The following is a 23,181-nucleotide window of genomic DNA, read 5'->3' as shown; positions in this document are numbered from 1 at the left end:
GGCGTGCCCGTAGGAGCTCCGGGATTGTGTCAGCGTCCCCTCTCCCCCAGGCCGTGCCCGGTCCGTGTTTCAGCGCACGACCGGTGTTGCACCATCTTCCAGGCGGTGCAAACTCAAGTGGGCGTCGCTGGTGGCGCTGGGGCAGCAATGAGGCAGCGGTAAAGAAACCTACCCAGCAGCGTCCTCGCCACCTGTGAGCATCCACTGTGGGAAAACCATAAAATGGCAGGGTGACACACATTTTGGCGACGCCATGGCATTGCCTTTGCTCCCTGCAGCTTTTATTTTTCAAGCGAGTGTGGTGGGCCCGTCTCCTGGTGGCTGAAGAGTTACTGCAGCCGTAGGGGTGCGGTGGCAGAGCCAAAAGCATCTCTGGAGTAGCTACAACCTCTCTGCCTGGCCTGGGGTGCTCGGAGTGCCGGTGGGGTTGTGTTGGAGGGGCGAGTGAAGGGTTGCTCACCCTCCTGTCTGTCAGCCATGGACAGGTGTGGAGAGGGGCTGGAGGTGGTGTGGAGTGGAAGAGGAAGGTAGGTGAAGAGGCACGTGGGCAAGCGGCCAGATGAACAGCATAGGCCATGACTGTCCTAATCATGGCTTTGTAAGGAAAGAAATGAAGGAAGGGGAAGCTACCGGCATATCGTCTTTGAACTGTCAGTCATTACAGCTCTAACTCCAGTAATCAGTTGGTGCCTCAAATATTAAAAAGCATAAACCAAAACCTAGAACAAAATTGGTTTAAAAATCATGTCTTCAAAAAAAGAAAGAACTTCTTTTTGTTGCACCTTTCTTCCATTTTCAGGTATACTGGGGGTACATCCTCCATTTCTCGCTGTCATCTGGAAGTGAAATTTAATTTTTAGATAGCAATGTGTCTTCAGAGGTGGGGAGGTGATAAAAATGTTCTGAGTGCTATGAAAGCTGGCAACATACTAATTTTGCTTCAGATAATCTGAGCCTCATTGCTCAAAAGCTACATACATATGTGGAATACCAAAAGCGATAGTGTTGTGAGTACAGAGCTTTGTATAGGTAAGCCCCATACAGCTTCCAGCTATCGTATTTCTCTGAGAATAGTATCCATCCAGCATTAAATTTTGGGGAAAAAAAATCAAGAAATTTTTTTTTTTTGTAAAGGTGGAAAAATGTTTTATTATGGTAAAAAGAAACAGAATTAAAGGACTTTTATGTATTGGACTTTTATGTATTAAGGCATGAAGCAAAGCAGTATAATTCTGTTCATGTACCTTTGCTGCATTTTGGTGCATCATTTCCTTTAGAAAGATCTGAAAGTTATAAAAAAATTCTTTCAAAATACCTTGATATGCCACTTGATTGTGTCAGTCTCTGTCCCCATCAGACAAAGCATTTGAATGGTTCAAGGGCTTTTACAACAGAGAGGGTTTGCAGTCAAAGATAAGCAATAACATCTTCCCCGAAAATAGTAGAATAAAAAAAAAAAGTTTTCTTCATTGGAATGGATGCCTGTAATTTTTGTTTCATTTTTGCAGTGCTTTTCTTTCATTTTCATGCTCATTTTTCTTTCTCCAAGGATACAGAAAGATGTCTTCATCAGCAAACATCAGAATTGGATGTTTATCATCCCTGTGCACAATGATGTGAGTGTAAGCTGCACAGTGCACTGAGCCCATTGACACTAATTAAATCCAGAGTGAGTCACTGTTAATGTTTTAACATTTGCTTCTGCATTACCTTGCTGTGACTTTACATGAATCTGTTCAAATTTCCATTTTTCTCACATGGATTCTTAAACAACCCACAAAGGTTTTCGTTTTGTGGGAGTGCATTCCATACCAATCCTGTTAAAAAAAAAAAGTGTTCCTTGTTATGTGATCTAGAAACCATACTAGCTCAAGTGGTGGTTGTAAAATAGGGAAGGGGTTTAGGTGCAAGAACAGTTTCCCAGAAATCATTTAGTGCTTCCATGGGTGATGAAAATAAGGAGCTTATTTAAATGCTGAAATATTTTCAGGAGTTCCTCAGGATTTTTCTTTAAACACAAAGTAAAATGTAGGTGTTGCTACTAGGGCTCTTGTAAAAATAAAATCGTTCAATTTCATCTAAAAAAAATCCCAAATACATAAGAATTTGGTTATATACTGTGCTGATTAATTTGTAAAGGTCAAGGTTTAATCACTTGGAGCTGTACTGGAGGTGAAATAATAGGTCCTAGAGTGAGTAGTGAGATGTCTTAGTCTTTGTTTTCCCTTATTTGTTCTGTTTCATTTAGCCAACCAAATGCTACAATTTTTGTAGCATTTTTAGAACCATACTTGACATTAAAACATAAGGTTGCTTGAGTAGCAAAATTATTGAAAAGGAGAGGTGAAAAGTAAAAGGCAATTGGGCTAATGGCTAGATAGACAGTAAATAAAATCTTCTACTATGTATTAGTAGTATCTATTTCAGTCTTATTTAGACTAGCCTGTATTGCATAAAAAAGTTATTGAACCCCTGACTAGTCTGTGAGATACCACATTCCTGTGGCAGTGTGTTCATCATTCTCCATTTTCCTAGTTTCTTAACTGTTTGCTTCAGAAATACTGTGGTATGCTTAATGCAGGGAATATAATTCAGCTTCATTTTGTCAGGATTGCTTCAGTTTTTATTAATAAATGTGATTAACTTAATATTAAAGGTCTAATTTATTTTTACTAAAGAAGAGCTATGACAAATGAGAATTTGTTAAAGACATAGATTTATATCAGAACTGTAAAACGTGCTACAATCTACCTAGAAAGAAGGTGGGAGTAGATGTTGCACTATTATGGAGATTTCTGCAGCAATCAAGGTTGTTACTGATGGTGACTCATAGGATTTGACTGGAGTTTGTAACGTACTCTGTGTTCTGTTTTGTAAAATACTCAGGCTGAGCAGCAGGGAAGGTGTTTATCTGCTGCTGATGGTTGTCCTCTGGCTTAGCAGGAACCTTCTGACTGAAGAAAAGATGATCTAGGAACAACTGACATTGGTCTCATCCTGCAGACTTATTGTCGTATTTTCATGTTGGTTAAAATGGAATTTTGATGTATTAGGAATATGCAAAGGACACAGCAGGGAGGAGCTGGATGGCTAAAAAAGTGATGTAAAAAACTGGGATGAAATTCAAGGATATTGAATGATTAGGTGCTTTGAGACCAATAACCCAAACTAGAAACTTTGATTTTATCTGTTAGAAGAGATTGAAGAAGAACCTTGGAATATTCACAAATCATAGGATGACTGTGAGCTGCCAATACAGCTGTTAAAAAAGATCAAGTTAGGTCTGCAGATATGTTAGATCAAGTATTTCCAGTCAAACAGGGAACTGTTGGGTGCCATTGCAAAAAACTGAATCTGTTCAGTTTTGGTTAGTCATGTTCAAGAAATTGAGTTCTAGCTGGGACAAGTGAGGTCTTGCACTGCTGGAATGGTTGTGAAAAGGGAGATGAAGTGTAAAATGACTAAGGTTTGTTTAATATATTAAGACCTTGAGGGTATGCAAGCAAGGTGGGAAGGAAAGGAATTAACTGCTTAAAATAAAAGAAGATGTTGCCACACACAAACAAGTGCTTATACTTTATCTATGTATTAAAGTAGAAATTTGAAAGCTAATTGTCCGTTGGTGACATTCTTTAGGAGCCTTCTAGTCACAGTAAAGAGGGTGAAAAACCTGTATTATTTAGGTTTACAATAAGGATTATACGATGTGGTTTCCATAGTAGTAAAAATTATTTGATTCATAAGAGCTTTTAAAGATTATACAATAAGGAATAGAGGACTAGATATGTCAGTGATGTAAAATACAGACAATTCCATGTCCAGATTTTTAATTACATTGCATGACTTACAATACTTTGGAGAAAATAGGTTAGTTAAGGTCAAAGAGTCAACTTTGGTGTGAATATTCATCTTCTGCCACTTTAAATTGAGGAATCCTACTCTACAAGAAGGTAGTGGCTAAATATAGCTGGTAATCAGCATCTTTCTCTTAGACCCTTGTGTTTTAAAGTGTACTAGGTAGGTGTACTAAGAGGTATAGTATATTAAGAGTATATTCGAAGTTATATGGTTTGGTTGGGGCTACCCACACCTACCACAAACAAAGCAAAATAAGTAAAAACCAAAGCTCTAGTCTCTTGCTCCCCCGGATGTGGCTGTGACTCTCAGAGGTGTAATCTGTCCAAATAATGCTAATGTGTGCTATGTTATCTTGTGGGATTTCTGTCACAGATTTAGACTGTCATATAGGATGCATTACCCAGAATTATTAACAATTGTTCAGGATATTACCATTGGAAAGCACTGTATACATTATTGTCAGTTTTATAACTGGAGAGGAACACAAATGCTAGGTGCTAAATATATAAAATAATGAACATAAGCTTGAGTCCTCTAATTTAGACAGCTAACTTCTGTTTCAGTGCCTAGATTGCCATGATTTATTTGCTACAGGCCTAAATATCCAAATCAAAAACACAAGCCTGAGATTCCCTCATCTCCTCACTGCATGACATTCTTGGATCAAGAGATGCACACAAGTGTCTTATTTTTATGGTTTTAATTTGCTAGGTTAGATTTTTCAAGAGACTGTCATGTTTTAAACATATGCTAGAAACCTCTCAAATTTATTTTTAAGTAATCAAGAATAACAGTCCTGTAGTATTGTGCTACCTAAGAGGAGATGGTTGACCTGTTTTATTTGTGTCTTTTAGCTACACTTCAGAGCAACTGACTTGAGACATACTGTATTTCACATTCTTTATATTACCATGTAATGATATATTCCAGGAATAAATTAATGTTTGCAGACTGTCCTAAATAGCTGTTTAGGCTATTTTTATTTTTTAATTTAATTTATGTAGTTAAAAAGTACTATAAAAATTGCTTTCAACAATATTGTAAATTTATTAATTTATTATTGCAATTACAATATGCAAGAAACACATCATTATTTACATTCTTTTCTTTTAGATATTTTTGATTGCATAAAAGTAGAAAGAATAAAGAAGCTAGGTGTCCTGGACATTATATTGCAAAAGTTTTGTTTCTTGACTTTTTAAAAGGATGACATTATTTAAAGATAATTAATGAAATCATTATAGAGAAATTATGTTAATTTCCTGGGGCAAAGATCTTTTTTTTTTTCTCTTTCCTTTACCTACATACCTTATCTCATTTTGTGTTTTCATCCTGAACTTCCAAAGTGTTTAAATTTTGCATTGTCTTTTGTGTAAATGAAGACTAACTGATCACTAAGAGACTACGAAGTTCCTGATTTCCAGCCCTTCATATTCTTCTACATGCAGAGACCTTGCCAATACAGAACTCAGTAGATGGATCTTTATCTTAGTGAATACATCACAAGAATCTCCCAAAAATGAGACTTTTGTTTTGTTTTGTTGCAGATTCCCAAGGAACATTTATTTTCTTAATGTTCATAAGATGTAAAGCATACAAAATTATTATAAAAAAATAAAATAAATAGAAGAATAAAGTAGAAAAGATTGCTATAATTTAGAATTAAATTATATACTACTCAGTTTGTATCAGCATGCTGTATCTTTTCTTGTTGAATTTAGAGATGATGAATGTCATATGATACATGCTGATACGGAAGGTAATAAATAAAACACTCCCACGGAATTTTACTGGAGTAGAGAGAGTTCAATGCTGAGCTCTTTCCAGAATTTTCTTTGAAGTCAAGAGGAGTTTCCTCTTTAGAAGATTCAGTCAGTAGACTCCTGCCAGTTTTTTTCAGTCAGGTATTTTATATGCTGCAGGATAAGAGCTCAAGAACATTGAAAAGTCCAAAGAGGCTGAGTACTTGGTTTGTTAGAGGTGCCAAACAGGATGTTAGAAGTTAAGAGACTGATAATAAAGTGTAAGTTTGACCTAAATGGAGTCACTGACTTTTACTTCTTTTGTGCCATTGGACTGTGAATAGTGGAAAGAGAACAGGAGCATTTTAGTTGATAGAGATTTATGCTATACTGGGATCATTAAGTGAGTTTAAAACTTTACAATAAAGCTGGAAATGTTGTAAAGGATTTTACAGATCTTGCTCTGCAAATTTGGGAATTAAAAAAATGCACAGGAAATTTCTACTCAGATCCAACATCTGTTTTTGGTAAGGTCTCGATCTGACTTTTCCCACCTCCATCTCCTTCAAAACCTACATGTGGGCACAGTGATACTCATTTCCTTGAATGCCAGCTCATTTCGGACACACCATGTGTCAAATCATCATTTCAAAATTCGTACATCTTGAAATCATTCTTCTTCATTTTCTCATTGCTTTGGCTGAGAGTGAAGATAAGTGAATTTCCTGATATCAGCTAGATCCCAATTTAATGCCTACCGAAATAAATGGGAATATTATCTTTGTCTCAGGTTTTAATAAGGATTTTATTTACAATTTTTAGGTCTTCTGTTTTCTAGTTCCAGTAAGGAAATCTCAGAAGTTCCTTATAGGACTACTGTAAGACTTACCAATTGTTCAGATATAGAAGTTTTCGTAAAGAAAAATATTTACTGCTCCTAATTAATCAAATTTTGTGCCTTCGAACTGTCTGATGTGGTGACAAATAGTAGTAACAATTGTCTCTATAGAGACTTGGATCATACTTTACTGGGTTTTTTTCACTTAGGTGGAATGCTGGGTACCTAGCATGAAATTACACTTACTTTCTCTACCTTTTAATCATAAGACTATTATTTGGTGCTTCTGAGGAAAAGGTAGCTCCAATTTTTGCAGCATCTCTGGGTTGAAAGAGTCACATGTTTATGAAAGTATGTGTTTGAATTTCACTTTATATAAGAAACTGGTGTGGTGTAGGTACAGTGCAGAGATAAAGCTGAGATGGGTTCTTGTCCCAAAGAACACGCCCTGTTCTTTCACAACATAAATATTTGAGGTGTTTAAACAAAGTGATGATTCTCTGAAATTTTAGGAAATTGAAGGTTATGGAGAACTTTTCATGTGTGAAGTGTGGAAGAAGTTATGTTTAAAGAAACAGAGGGGATCTTCAGAAATTCTTGAGATAAGAGCGTGATCAAAATCAGACTTTTGTACTGTTCTAAATACCCGTAAAGCTTATTCAGCATTTTTGTTTTTCAGCAAAAGGGAAGTATTTTATTATTGCTCTGTTAATGTACACTTGTATAGCCCCCTTTTAGGGCAGAAATGTCAAAATGGTATGCACACGTCAAAACTAAGCAGTGCAGTGGAGATGAAAGTTTTTCTCTATTTTGTAACATGTTGAAAGTGACATAAGTTGCAGTGAATAACAAATATTGTATTAAATAAGAGATTACAAATCAGATACAGATTTTATTATTCAAAGGAACCAGAAAACTGATAAATGCATGACTTACATTTCAGAAAAGTACTTCCAGGGACAGTTTTAGGGTTGCCTTTCAAACTTAAGGTATTAAAGTTGGAAGTAATCAGCTCATGGCTTTTCAGACTTTTACTGGGTTAGGCATAATAATCAATGGTGAGGATTTTGATCATCATTTGGCACAAAATTCAAATGTTGCAAAGAATGAAAGAGGTGCTGCAGGTCATAAGAAGGAAATTATACTTGCTGTCAGAATGTTGTTGTAGTTGATACTATTTTTAGATAATTCCCTTGTTAAATGGAGATTTATTTTATGTTTTGGTGTAAATGAATGAAAGTTACTTCAATTGTTGTATTACATTTGAATTTATTTGGATTAAATATTCTTATGAGAGTCACTCTCAGCAGTTCTTGTGACAAAACCCCAGATTTATTACATGCAAAAGCTGCTAAAGGGTGCAGTGGTAAAAAAACTGTGCTGGGTAGACATTTCTTCTTTGTTTGAGTGTTTTTTGTTTTTTTTTTGTCCACAGATGTTAGCTGTTTTGTATGGGAATAAAGGTGTTAGTTTATGAGTTTCTTGGAAAAAGAAGTTTAAAGGCTTTGAATGCATAGGATGTGTGTACTGAAGCGCCAGAGGACATTGGTGGAATGTTAGGTGAAACCCATAGGGAAATAATTCAACAGCAGCATCTGGAAAGGAACTGTATGTGGCTTTAGGGCTTACTTTTAATGCAAGTAGTTAAGATGAGATTAAATATAGGTGTTAGTATGTGAGAAATGGGAACAAGGTAAATGGTGAAGGTATATCACGTGGGACACTGGGATTAGGAAAAAGATTTAACAGAATCCACAGCTGATCACAGCTGAATTTTTAAAACCCTGGAAACAGAGTTTGAATTGAACTATATATTGGCTTCATATAAAGTAAAACAGTTTACATGAAGATTTTATTGGGGAAAGAGAAGACAGAAGATAGGCAAGTTCATTGGCCTTGCTGTGTCTCACTTTTGTCTGAATGGGATGAGGAAGATGGAAAGTTAAGCTACTAAGCCAACTGGCTGTTGGCCATGCTGAGAGGAATCAAGTGGTGATTGAGAATTTTCTCTTGTCTCCCTGCCATTTTTTGATATTTATGACTTGAATCCATTTCCCAAGCACTGTTCTCTGGTACCATGTGAGTTACCATTAAGGTAACTGAGATGGCTTATAGGGTTGGCAGATATCAAGTAGGATTTTTGGGAGACTTGGGCCCTCTGGTGCAATAGCTGGAGGCCAAGTTGGATGCATCTGGGATATGCTGGGTGCCTGTAATTAGCCATCTGACTTGTGCCCTTAGCGTTTGGCTGAGTTATTTGATATGCTTTTGGCCGCTGCTGACAGTGCTGAGAAGTGATTTGGTTCAGCTGGCCAAGCTTCATTGCTGATGCCTTAAGATGCCCTGTAATATCCTACTTTACCTCCAGGTCCAAAGAGGCACAGGTCCTGTGTCCTGCATGCTGTGTTTAGGGAACATTAGGACATTTTTCGTGAACATATAAATCAGCTGTACTGGGATACCTAGGACACCTGTAGACAGAAATATGTAGATACCTAAGTTCATGTGCTATGAAGTCCAGTTGAGTCCTATCATTAAGAACATTTCAGGACATGTTGAGCTTATTGAGTGGTATGGCTGCATTGCCATTTAGTCTGTAAGTAGTAGTATGTATCATGACGGTTTGGAACACTCCTTCAGTCGAGATTACGTATCACAGTAAAACAAAAGTACAGCTAGTGGTAGTATCAATACATATTTTTTACTTATTTTGTGCTTAGTTCATGCTGGTCTTATTACCAATTTTACAACAACACACATTTCTTTCTCCTCTGTTGTGCACTTTATCCAGAATATGGAGATTTGAAAAAAATCTTCATAAATGTGCAAAGGTTAGAAGTGAAAGCAATAAAAAATTATGAAGTCTCATGATTCATTTTGCCATGACAACCCCTAATTTTATCTTCTCAAATAGTCCAAAGTGATATGTTCTCAGTTTGGTTTTGTCTTTGTCACAGTTCCTCCAGTACCAGTCCATTATCTTCTGCTTGTTCCACTCCACTGTTTTCAGGTTTGCATGATTAGAAATTGTTAAAATCTTATTACTGTTTAATGTAATAAATTGGAAATTTACCAGTTCAGCAGAAGCTGACATATCATTATTATATGAGTACTTTTTAATAAGCTCATAGAAAGCGCTAATTTATTCTAAATGCTTATTTTAAAAATAAGGTCTTATATCTATTTTTTAAAAATTTCATATAAGCAAAATTCTCTATGCCTTTAATTATTTTCAGTTAAATGGGCATAAAATTATAGTCTTTAAATATACTCATGTTTGACTAATTTCATTGTGAAAATGGAACATTTTTATAACATCAAGAATGGTGTAGTATTCAGGATATAATTTCCTTACTATTATTGAGAAATTATTATGATAACACTTTTCAGGTGTTATTTTTCTGAAGGACTTTATAAATTTTAAATTCTCCTGAAGGATGAGTTGCCAACAGTGGTGAAATAAATAACCGTTAAACTACTGTGATTTTTATCAGTGTCTTTTGGAAAGAGAGCTATGGAAAACGTGCTGGTGGGCCACCTGTACTTGAATTAATGATTTACTTGATCTTTTAGGCCCTGCTTTTGTACACAGGGGGTGATTTTGATTACAATAATAATTGAAAATTTTGATTTACTTCCAGCTTTTTACTTGAATTCTTAAAGATCTGTGCATAATTCACTTTTATTGACAATGAGACATTTAAAGCAACTTACCTGATAGGGTGGATGGGCTGGATCGTCGCTATATATTCATTTCCCCCCCCATGGATATCCCAAAGTATTATAAAGGGCAAATTACTTTCACATGTTGGATTTGTAAGGATGATCATGCCTCTGCTTTTTCAATGCGTGTGGAAACACCACTGTTTCTCCCGTCTATAATTCTGTCGTTAGTCTTGCCTGTAAAACACCATACACGCCGTAATACTATTACCATAAATAATAGTAAAGGAAAATGTGGGAGGTTTTGGCTCCAGTGTCATCAGTATGCTGTTGATCTCCGTTCTCTGTATCTTTTTCATCCAGCCCAGGTGGCAGGGTATAATTGCTTTTCCAGGCTTTAACCAAGATAGGGATATGGATGAAAGTGAGTTGGCTGCAAACCAACTTGATTAATGGAGAAATGCTTCTTGTTAGCCAAGGGAAGCATTTAGGGAAATAGAAAAAGGTAATGTATACACCATGTCCTGAAAATACATTTTTAATTCTTGCTGCAGTGACTGACTGTGTTGGCTTCTTGCTAATAACAGAGGTCTCTAGTACCATTTATTATTAATGATTCCATTGTAACACAAGTCTAACTGTGTTTGTCTGTGCCACCTGACTCTTGTAATACATTCCTTCATCATTTTGCAAGTTATCAAAAATTATCTGTGACTACAGTGCATCTGTCTGCTTTTAGATTGTGTGAACTGTTAGCTGTAACTGATCCATGTGATTCCATGTACTCTGCATTTGTTGAAAATAGCAACAAATGTTTCTTAAAAGGTGTCAAGTTGTCAGTGATAATTCAAAAAATTCAGACTCATCCAGGAGACTATTATTTGACAGATTTGGTCTATTGTTTTTGTTCTGTCAGGTTACGAATGATTTGATGTCAAATACAGACATGAATATTAAAGAAGGTGTTTGTTTTCAAAGATTGTGAACAGTCTTTAGGCTTGATTTTACCTTTCTGAGTGTTGGTCCTGTAATGCTATTACTTTTTATTTTTGATAGCATCCAACATGATGTCAGAGAACTTAACATGGTTTGCAGTTACTCTTAGAATTAGCTGCTCCTTCTGTTAGACACTCAGTCCCTAGTTCCTGAAATCTTCTTCTTTGAAGGGCTGTTAGAACAGCAGTTTTGGTAGCCTGCCATCTGCCTGTGGAATTTTGCTGATCCACTGGAGCTGGCATGTGGTAAATTTTAAGCCATGACCACCAGAAGTATTTGTGTGACTCTCTGGTGACATATAAGTTGTCCTTGGTAGCATAGCATGGAATGTCATGATTTTGATGATCACAATTTAAAATGTGTAACTTATACAATTCGAGTGTTCACATTTCTTACCTTTGCTTACTAAAGAGAAAGGCTTCTGGAGATCTGTAACTATCTTCACATTATAATTGCTTTTATACATATTTTATACACATTTTATACGTATACTTTCACTGGCTTTTTTTCAAATGAGTTATAAAAATAACAATAAAATATGTAAATTATTAATAAATCTTAAATGTTGGTAAGAAATATGCTGTTATTTGAAATAACACTAGTAATTGTATTTTATGTCAAAATTATATTATGTATGTTTCTTCATGAATGTTTATGTTTGAATAGGTGGTATTAGTAGATTTTGCTCTTTATTGTTACGTTAAGTGGGAAATACTGCTTTTATTGGTTTTCTATCCAGCATAGCCATTACTGTGTACCTGAGATAAAACCACCAGTTAAGTTCTGTGCTATCATTTCACTGTGTCTGTGCCTTGCACAGTTTTGGGATTTGAAAGCTATAGATGAAAAGTTACAAATCAAGGATTTATTCAGGACTAAAGCTAAAGAATATGGGCTAAAAATTCATGGTTTTATATATTGCTACTGGGAAAAACACTTGCCCAGTGTAGTAGTTCAGTGTCGCACTTCAGTCTTGGAAGAAATACTGTTACATCCACTGTAAGCAAAAGAGTAAACTGCAAATAATAGAAAACAATATTAAGCAGGTGTTTCACCCAAATTATGTGCGAGTTGACCTCTTCCTCTAGTATAAAGGAGAAAATACTGGGAAGTGAGGAGTTCCTTCTCTTGTTCCCTCTGTTAGGCTTATTAACTCTGTAGGTCTTTTGGAAAATGTGTCATTTTGTGTTTGGTCTGAAGGAGATGTTCTTTCATATAGGAAGGAGTTCCTTATTTGTTTTGCTACATCTCGTTGTGTTTTGCTAAGACCAGGGAAGTACTGTGTTGTGAAATTGGTTCGCAGACTTAGTACCTCTGCAGTGATTGTCTGTGTAGTGGGTGATTAAGACTAAGTGTGTACAGCATCTGAAGTTCCTGTGATAGCCACTGCAGACCTAGGACAGGACTGAGTTGCCTAAACGTAAGTGCCTAATGCCATTCGAAGTACAAAGGATACATGACACATCCTTATGGGGTAGTCATATCCTGGACATTGTAAAATGCACAGGAGACCTGTATCCTTCTGGAGTGGCATTCAGTCTGCCAGCAGTTAAACAAACCCAGCAATCGAGATCCTCAGCCACTAGCTGTGAATCTTACAATGATCTGAATTACTCTTTGTCTCCATCACCTGTATTAAATGAAGTTTCTTCAGCTGCAATGAGAATTTAGACATCTATCAAGCCTTCATACACCTGCATGGGGGGAACTGTTTAGGAGCTCAGTTCAGCTGACAAACAGATGTGTCTAGTGCCTTTTAAGATGCCCTGCAGCAGGTAGACATCTGGGTGGATTTGAAATGAGACCTACAGTAAATGGGCGAAGTGGGACTCATGGCCTTTCTGAGCAGCACTTGGAGGCCAGAACTCTGAAGTCATCCAGAATGACTCCAAGTACATATGTTTAGACAGCAGGAATGAGCTGAGGTTTCTTAACCTTGAGCTGAATACCTCTCTTAAACCCTGTCTTCTGTAGCTTTGGAAAACCTAAAGGATTTTCAAAAGGAACAGTTGTATATAGATGGTACTTTGCTTTTTATTATTTATAACTATGTCCATCAGTAGTGTAGTTGAGTGTGACTTGAATGTTCTAGTTCTGTTTAAGAATATTATTCCTAACACAACAACATTTTTTTTCCACATTTGGAGGATTCCTTATTAATGTCATTTGTTACCTTTTGAACTACCAGTTCATCAGAATACTGCTCACTTGACAGAATTATTTTTTTTTAAAAATCTTAATTTCTATTTTCTAAATAAAAGAGGTTTTTCTTACTATTTAATATTAGTATATTATATTATTATACTATTATGTATTAGTACTTTATGACTTTTACCTTTACCATTAAAGTCCTCCTTGTAAACAGGACTAGATCAAACAACTGACCACTCCAGCAGCATAAGCATTTATAGTTTAGTTGAATTCCCTTGTTTGTAAAATCATCTTTCCTTTGTTTTCATATGAATGACTTTCATTTGAAGAGCCCTGCAACAATTTAAGAAGTGTGCTAGCAGATTAGAATTTAATAATTAATGGAAATTACAATGGAAATGTTAGGGCTGTTACTTTAGTGTAGAAATCCCTACAATGAATTCTCAGTCAGTTCAGGTTATCTTCTGATATAGGTAAATCACTACTCTTTCATGAGCTCACACAAACCCTCTAATAAAAGTTGTAAGCACAAATTCAATTTTAAAAGGTGGACTGAACTAATACCTATAGATTTAACCCCCAGTAAACGAGTCATAAATATACTTGATCAGATCCAGCAGAGGGCATCCCATGAAGATGATGAATGGGTTGGAGCATCTGCCATATGAAAAGACGTTTGGGGAGCTGAGAGTGTTTGGACTGGAGAAAAGAAGGGTCGGGGGATCTTATCAATATGTACAAATACCTAGTAGGGTAAATAAAGAAGACAAAGCCACTAACAGGACAAAGGCAATGGACACAGTCTGAAGTACAATAATTTCCACTGAAAGATCAGAAAAGTCTTTTTCTGTGAGGATGTCAACACTGGAACAGGCTGCCCAGCAATCTCCATCCTTGGAGATACTCACAACCCACCTGAACATGGTTCTGCACAACCTACTTCGGTTGACCCTGCTCTGAGCAGTGGTGCTTGAACTAGATGATCTCCAGAGGTCAACAGGTCTGACCTCAACAATTATTTGGTTTATTCCAGATAAGTTAACTCTGCATTTAACTAATTTTATTCTGTAATGATTTATTGCATTAAGGATTAATTGCATTTAATATTTTGCCCTTCCATGGACAATCTCCGTTTGATTGAATTATTTTTTGAAGTAGGAAGTCCAAAATTAGACACAGCATTTATACTCATTAAGTGCCAGGCTACTATTTTATCTATGAGATCTCAGTTTATAGGTTAGGATCAGATTTGCCATTTCATTTTTTTTTTCTTGAGAGCATGGTGTTATTTACTTATTTTCAGTTTGCTAATTTCCCAGTCCTTTTTTATGGAGCTGTTTAGCCAGGTACATTCTATCCTCAGTTTTACAAGAATCTTTTTTTGGGGGGATCAAAATTATTACAGTGGAGAAATATGATAGGACTTGTAAAGCACAACATGCAAAAATTCTTTTGATTAGTCAGTCAGCATCAGATATGGATAGTCATAAGTGTTTCTAATATATTGTTTTTATTGAAATGCATCTAGTATGTCAATGGAATTTTGTATTTTGGAATTTGAAATTTGGTCCTGTTGTCTAAAGCACTCTCAACTGCTTTGTTTGTGGTATGTCTGTGTTGCCATTCAGGTCATGCATATACAGTGATATCATAAGAAAAATTTACTTGATGAAAGATTCTCAAGTGTTGATGAGGGATTTTTTTAGTCATTGTCCCTTCCTGGCTACTATTCTCCCAGTCACGTTAGCAGCATGCAACAGAAGTTCCAGGATGAATACTCAGCTTATCTTTACTGAGGAATATTCACCAGGTGTGCCCACTGTTTTCTGAATATCTGTATATAGCATTTATATCTCACAGGTAAATCTTCTCCATTTTCTCCCTACTTAACTTAGGAATTAATAGATTTTATTTCTGCCTTCCAATAGTGTGAACTATATAAACAAGTCTCTGTAGTACCACTTCAATCATTATTTGGTTATGTACTAAGATTTTAATTTCTTCCTCTTTATTTCCTCTATGTATTGTATCTGTGTGTTCAGAAGATTGACCACTCTTTTCTTTGTTCTTCTTCCAGCAGTCATATTATTTATCTCATAACCTTCTCCTGGTTTTTGGGCATTTGTCCATGTCATTGCAGATATACATATGGAGTTATGATGCCACCTCCCTGCTGATCCTTGTTTAAAACTGCTGTCCTAAATAATTCTTCCTTGTGCAAGATGGACCTACCTTTGTTCAATTGTCCTCTGTGCCAGACCACCACCTTGTGGAAAAAGGAAGCAGAGCTTCATCTTTGGTTAGAAAGACTGAAAATGCCTGAATCTCCAGATTCTTCTCCCTTACTTTTGGGTCCTTTCAGTTACTTTTGAGTAGCTCTGGGTAATATTTACCAGTGCTATTTTTGTCCATGTGAATGAGCTTCATGGAATAAAAATCAGAAGGCTGAAGGAACCTCAGCACCTTTACTAGAAGTAGTGAAGCAGTGGCAGAGCTTAAAAAAGTGTGTTTATTTAATTTAATTACATTTATGGTTATTTTAACTAGATTATACTGTTCTAATTAAGAGTTACTAGGATTTTCTATAATAAACTTGAATTTTCAGCTATTTATAGTTGAAGGAGAATGTTTCCATACAGAAATTTGGCATTCGATGTCTCAAGCTGAAGGGTTTGGTTTTGCTTTTCCTATTTTTAAAAAAATACTCTTTGGCTGCATTCTGTTTTGAGGGAGGGAATTTTTTTGTGGTTTTATATGCTTTTTGTTCTCCCTTGGCAAGGCTTGATACATGGAAAAACAAATTTTCCAGGCTCTTAGTCTTTTATGTCCACTATTTCCTTTTTGATACTTAAAACATGATACTTTCGTAGTCATTACTTTTTAACAGAGATACTGTATTATTCAATAAGCAGTAACTCCTAAGTATTTGCTATAACTACTTTTTATATTTTATTACATAAAAATACTTCATATAGTTCAATTTAGTAAGTATTTTTCCTGAAACAAAATTATATACCTGACATGGTTAGTGTTTAATATAAGTACATGTGTATTTCTGCAAAGTTCACCTTTTTTTGATTCTCTTAAAATATAAAAACTGTTTTTCATTTTTTCTGTTTATTTCTATTTAAATTTTCTATTTATTAGCTGTAGGCCATTTAATGCCACACTTGAAGTTATTGAAATTCTCTAAATTTGTCTTATTGTTGTTTCTGAAAATCCATCCTCTTACCCAAGGGCATGGTGCACATTTGAAATGCCCCAGTTAGAGTTTGGGGAACTCAGTTCTTCAATTCACGAAACCCAAGTGCTGGTTAAGGTCTAATACCATCTGGATAGTAAAGAGAGAAGGGTGTAAACTCTGCCCAAGTTCTTAAAGCCTTCAGTGTGTTCTGTGCATTTGAAGCTTGGCTAGCAAATGCAGATGGCATTGAGCCTGGCACAGCAAGTGCCTTGTGGCTCAGGTGATTTCTTCAGATGGGATTTAAGTGATGTGCAAATATTCTGCAAGTGTGATGCTGTGATCAGAATACTTCCAAGAAAGTACCTTCCTTTCTCTTGCCAACGGCATTACCAAGTACATACTTCTGTTTTGGAAGAATGTCCCAACAGCTAGTTACCAAGTACTCATTCATAGGACAGGTGAGATTCAGGTGAAGAGGTACTCCTTTACTCCTCTGATTCAACTCTGTGACAGAGAATAGAAAAATGTTAGAATAATTTTAGCAGAAGATGGTACACGTACTCTTATAGTCTCTAGTTTGTTTCTGAGTTTTACTCTAAGCTGTCAGTTCATTAGTTTGAAGAATGTATGGATTTGTCTATAGTATTGCCTTGAGTTTCCATTATGTGGCACCTGTGGGAGTCATCCCATATGTGGTTCTCAGTGTTGTGTTCAAGAACAGTGAATTCAAGTTGGGACTGACTAGTGGACAGGATGGCTCTGGAGAAAATCGGGGGCTGAGAGGCCTGGACTATGGCTCAAAGAAATTGTATGTCTGTAATATCACAGATGGAAAATAAAACCCAATACTTGAATATCTTTCTGCAATGTCCCTTCCAAACTTCTGTCCCATTCAAAATCCACAGGCTGCAGGTATCACTTGAACGTCTGTGTGAATGGCTACTGCACGTGCTGTAGCTGTGTGAACTGTTCTGTAAAGGCAGGTACAGCTCTTTGATTTCAACAAAAGTGTTGCCACAGTAGGAACTGAGTCAGATTTACAAGATTTGGCCTAGAAATTGAACATTTTTGCCATCGAAGTTTTATGGACATTTTTCATGCTCTAAATTAAGCTTTGGTTCGCATAATCTGCTTTAGCTTCTTCTTCATTTTCCAGTCACAGGTTTACTCATAGCACACTTGTGGCATTTGTCTTGCAACAAGAAGGATCTGATAATCATGACATATCCCAGATTTATGCCCACAGTGCTGAGGCAGTGCCATATTTGTGAAAATAACTTAAGAGAAACAATATGCAGCAGATGTGAAGGTTTTACCTTCACATTTAAGTAGGTTTATACTGTCAGCGGGTGTGGGCTTAGCACGACCTGACAGAGTTTCAACTTACCAGATGTTCCATGTGATCAAATAGATACTATACAGCTGTTTCCCATTCTTTTACTGGGCTCAGATAAATACACAGTAAATGCTCTGAAATATGTTTATAGTATTTTGGCGAGTCCTGCAGAAAACTACCCACAGGCACCAAGAACGTGGGGAGAAACCAAAGGTGCTCATAGGAATGCTCATTTTTCATTACTGTGAGGAGAAATTAGCAGCTGTTTTGTTGAAACAACCCTGATAACGCTAGCCAGGGAGGGATGAAATATGGCTTTTTCTGTTGTTTGTGGATGGTGTGAGATTAGTGGCTGTATTTATGGAGTGACTTTGGTTTGGGGGAGCCGCGACTCCCACGGGTATGAGCTGTCCCTGTGTGCTGACAGTGTCATCCTTCCAGTGGTGTTAAACTCCTGGGAGAGGTGGTGGGTGCAGTGGAACAGCTACCCACAGGTAGCTCATGTTAATCCCAGCTCATGCTTTCAGAAACACTGGAATGGAGAACTGGTCTGGCTTCTGTATTCAGTACAATATAGAAAACAGGGCATCTCCAGAGCTCCTGGCAAGGCTGCCTGTGTCCCTTCTGTCCACTCCTGTGAGCACAGGAAGAGTGCCACAAGTTGACCATGGGATGTATTTTTAAAGACACACAGCTTTTGGGGGTCAATCCAATCAACTGTTCTGAACTGTTTCAGGATTTAAAGACCCAGTTTACATTAACTGCCACACCTGTCAACTTGATTCAATAACAGAGCAGCTAAATATTAAAAAAAGAAGTTTCATTTCCCTTCATCTGCTTTTCTACTCTCATTTCTTCTTCCTCCCCCTCCAGTTCCCCATGCTCTCCTTAGCCCTTTGACCTTACTGCTGCCTTCCTTCCCTCCTGTCCCCATCAGCTTCCTGCCTTTCCAGAGCTGCCCTTACACCTGGAAGATTCTTCTTATCTACCGGAGGCCTTCCTTGCTCTCCTTTAAATCCTTTTTTAAATACTTCATCCTCAGAGGAGTAACTTTCATCTTCCATTAATAATCTCTTCAACATTTCTTGACTGCTATGTTCTTTTCAGATTTATAGCCTAGTTTTTCAAATATTTACAGAGCTATTCAGTTAAACTGAGAACATTCAGTTAGAAGTTTAGAGGACTGGATTATTCACTGTGAAGATTTTTGAAATGGGAATATTTTTCACTGTAAAACATAATGTTCATTTATAGTTCTATATACATTTTTATAGTAAACATTTGTGGCCTGAAAGGAGCAGGGGAGCATTCACGCAGCTAACTTCTACTTTTGACTTTTATTCCCTAAATCAAGGTGTGGAAGATGTTTTCACAGATTTTTAAATACCCTGAGCTAACTTCCTGTTGACAATACGATGTTATACCCAGAATCATATGAGAGGACAAGTACAAGCTGTACGTTTGATCTTGGTGACCTCCATTGTTTTGTGTTTCAATATTGATTTTTATTTCAGGAACTTCAAGCATCTGGACTGCCTGAGTACATAAAGATTGTAGAAGTTGGACCAAGGGATGGATTACAAAATGAAAAGGTAACTTTTCTCCTTTTTTTTTTTTTTTGAGTACTTTCACATAGATATTAGTGTTATTTTCATTGTGTAGACCATGTACGTCCTGCTAATTAAGTTCCTTTCCTTTTGCACTATTAAATATATCTATTTCTTTACATATTGATAACTGTTTTCTGTATTAGAATAAAAGTGTATTCCTATTTACCCAGCTTTTAAATCATACAGTTTCTTTCTATACTTGGCTAACTAGCCTTTCTGTTACTTAACTGCCATTTCTTTTTCTGGAATTTGTCTTGTCAGTGAATAGCATTCTGTCATGATGTACTTGGTAAATACCATGAAACACTGACTGTCTTTGTAACATGTGTTTGTGCTCCAAGTGCTAATATAGAAGACTAAAATGGGTTTAATCATGCTTCCTGCTAAACAGACATGGGGGAAAAGTATTACTCTTCTGATAATATTATTTGCCTGAAGGGTGGTAGGGGGAAGCAAGGAAGAAGATTGAAAGAGACTGTAGGGTACATGTATCAAAACAGTCATCTGTTTCCACAAACAGGAGGATAAGCTCACATATATAATTGTTACTGATATCAAACACGTTAGTAGTATTACATTAGTAATATTAAATATAAATATTATTTATTCATAATATTATTAATATAAACATTTAATAGTATTAACAGAATAGAATTACTCTGCCTCAGCTGTGGAGCTTTTTCCTCACATTTTTCTCTGGTTGAATTGTTACTATTTCCTTTGCTACTTCTTTGCTAGATTAGTATTTGGTTAGTAACAAATAGCTTTTTTAAAGGCCAGATCTATAACCAGTGACACAGGAGTGTCTTTTTTGTGATGGACAGAAAATGGAGTAGGATTGTGTATACTGCCTAGTGCCTTCCTTATGCAGAAGTTTCCTACTGTGAGGAAACAGTAGAGTTATGATAAAATGTGTGAGTGGAGTTCGTTTAAAAAAAAAAAGTATTGATTATGTACTGAGAACATTTCACTTACAAAAGTTTCTTATCATATGAAATATTTTACTAAAGTATTTCTCCATGTCTGTAGGTGATAGTCCCAACTGATATAAAAATTGAGTTAATCAACCGGCTTTCCAAAACAGGCCTGCCTGTAGTAGAAGTGACCAGTTTTGTTTCATCCAAATGGGTGCCTCAGGTACGTAAAATCATCTCCATTCAGAACTATTTCAATTTAAATGCCATTCCATTTATGTGACATTCAGTTGTAACTAGATATTTAGGATATAAATGACAAATCATTAATATAATTTAATGTTACTACTTCTTTTCTACTCTTCTAAAACTAATAATCACTGATGTAAAAAAGGAAAGTAGCATACCTTATTTTCTTTTTCCCTAAATGAAATGTAATTTTCCACATTTGGAAATGTGTTTGGATGATCTAAATTTGGGACTTTTTATATGGAGTAGTAGTTAGGCATGCTACTTATTTTGCAGTTCTAGCACTCTATCAGCAGCCACACTGAGTTTTGATGAATCATAATAATTTGCTCATTATTTGTCCAAAATTTTTATGTTTGGTACAACTTAGCAGAAACACTAGCCTTTCTGAAATCAGCAGCAAAACTGAACTGGCATTAGAAGTGCCAGTTTTTCATGTAAGATTTAACATTGCAAATTTGGGCTTAGTCCTAAAGTATACTGTATAGGTCCTGTTTGTGCAAATTAATTATTCCCTGCAAGGAAGGAAGTAAGTCTATATAAGTAAGGAAATACTTGTCTATATAATTTAAACTATTTTTCATGAAATTACACACTTGTTTGCACAGGAGCATTTGAATGCTTTATATTTAGTGAGGATCCCAAGTTATTTACAAATTAAAACATGAAACTAATTAATTTGAGAAAATACTTCAGTTTTTAACAATGTTTGTTGCACATCTGTCAAAATATATATAAAGTTTTATATTTTAAACTGAGAGTACATCCAGGGCTGTATTTTACAGCTTTTATCTGAGAAAAACATAGTATGGTCGTACTTATTCATGAGTTAGCAAAGCAAACTGTACAGCACTCTGAGAGACACCTTTGATTTATTTCAGTGTTCTTGGGATCACGAGGGAACAGTCTAGAGGAAGGATAATAGGAAAGGGGAAGAGTGACAGTGCAGCATTTCTTTGGCATCAATGCAGGGACAATGATATTGTATCTGTTAAAAGTGACCAAGTTAAGATTTTCCAAATGTCATCAAAATTTGGCAGTAACTGCAACAAAGACTTATGTAGGTTTTTAAACATTAGAAGAGAAAGTCTAAAGCAAAGGTGTATTTCTTCCTTTCTTGTTTAATTATTTCCTTTTCCTGTGAACCATTAGAAGTACCAAATTTAACATGAGTTTTTCATGTCTAAACACTTTGTTTTAATGGCTTAATTTGTGCTTAAAATGTTTTTTTATTTAAAAAATAAGATTATATTGCATTGATAGAGAGTGCAGTCTTGACTTTGTCTTTTCTTTGCTCCTTTTTTTTTTTCATGGGTCATGGGAATAGAATTCACGGTTATGTTTAGATCACTCATTCACTTCTTTTTTTAGTATTTTAAAGTTTTTTTATGGTTTCCAATCCGCTGTTGTTCTTGGCAGAGATTTTTTTACTGAAAAAAGCTACAAGAAAAAGTTCCACAGTAGCAAGGTGCCATGTAAAACAGGATCCCACACCTATAACTTAAACGGCCAAAAATTATAAATACCTACCTTTAGGAAGCTTATTTTAAAAGAAATTTGGAAAAGAAATATTTTATTACAATGTAAAATCTTGTAACGTGAAATATGTGTAAAGATGGGATTTTACTTACAGGAAAAATAGTAATGGGACAGATTTAATACATATAATATTTTTTTGGATCTGGCAGGTTTATACTGGTTGAAAAAGTGTCATTTTGGTTTTCTAGTGTATTTTAAGTCAGGCTGTAATTGTGAAGTGTGGATTTAGTTCCAGTGTTTGCCATTTAATGAATCATTTGGTTTCAAACATTCTTCCTTGTCCTGAGAAATGTAGATACTATTTATATTAAATTAAGGAAAAATTGTTCTTAAAAAATTAATGTGTTAACAAAGGTTTCTTTGTGAGGTTATCAGACTGATTTAGTTTAAGTAGAAGCAGATAGAAAAAGTTGCCTTGTGCTATCACTTGTTTCCTGATGAGAAATTAGTTGTCTGGCTATTAGACACTTTTCCTATCCACTTCCTTATAGATATGTTGGGCTTACATTTGAGGAGGCATATGTGAATTTTTCTGATATTTTTAATCCATTAATTTTCAGAGTAGGAAGCCAGTGACAGGAAGATTCCAGGTTGCCAGTAGTATTCTCAGTTAATAATGTGGTGTAATTTAATATCATGTATTTAGAATTGTGGTACTGCGTAGCTATCAATAAGGTATCTGCTGAAAGTAAGATGTAATGAAAGCTTTGTAGTTCATATATCTTTTCATATGGTACTTCTCAAATGACTTTTCACCAGTGCGGAAAGAATCAGAAATCCATTTTAATATTGTTTTCTCGAGAGATTTGCTTTTATGAGAGCTAATTTAAAAACTAAACACTATTCATTTTTTAAAACTCAAAATCTTTAAGGCATGAAATAAGAGGGATATGTTTTATTAACTGTGTTGTTTTCAGGAATGCACACCATTGAAAAATCTTCATTTTCCATCCACTTCTTTCATGAAAATGTGCTTACCTAAATAACCTGTTTTGTATTACATCAATAAGTCTTTCATTCATCTTGATTAGTACATGTAGTATGTTCAATCTTGAGTGTGAATGAGAAAAACGTAAAAGTGTCTTAAAAAGGCAGAGTTTC

At 35.7% G+C, this 23,181-nt stretch overlaps 1 protein-coding gene across 4 annotated transcripts in view; it reads left to right on the top strand.

Annotated features, from left to right (window-relative positions):
- HMGCLL1 (3-hydroxymethyl-3-methylglutaryl-CoA lyase like 1) overlaps window positions 1-23,181 on the top strand; it is a 73,784-nt gene that overhangs the window by 332 nt on the left and 50,271 nt on the right. For 3 of the 4 annotated variants that reach the window (XM_051777883.1, XM_051777884.1, XM_051777885.1), the window contains exons 2-3: window positions 19,283-19,360; window positions 20,408-20,515. In XM_051777883.1, coding sequence (XP_051633843.1) covers window positions 19,283-19,360; window positions 20,408-20,515 — 186 coding nt within the window. Of the gene's footprint in view, window positions 1-1,625; window positions 1,670-19,282; window positions 19,361-20,407; window positions 20,516-23,181 lie in introns of those variants that run through there. The other variant, XM_051777886.1, reaches the window with a different exon arrangement.

Source organism: Manacus candei, unplaced genomic scaffold (genome assembly GCF_025592945.1).
Source record: "Manacus candei isolate 608988 ecotype Guabito, Panama unplaced genomic scaffold, ASM2559294v1 h1tg000011l, whole genome shotgun sequence".
In the NCBI taxonomy this organism is placed as follows: domain Eukaryota; kingdom Metazoa; phylum Chordata; class Aves; order Passeriformes; family Pipridae; genus Manacus; species Manacus candei.
Note: the sequence above shows the minus strand (reverse complement) of the source record. Positions and strands in the feature narration are given on the sequence as shown.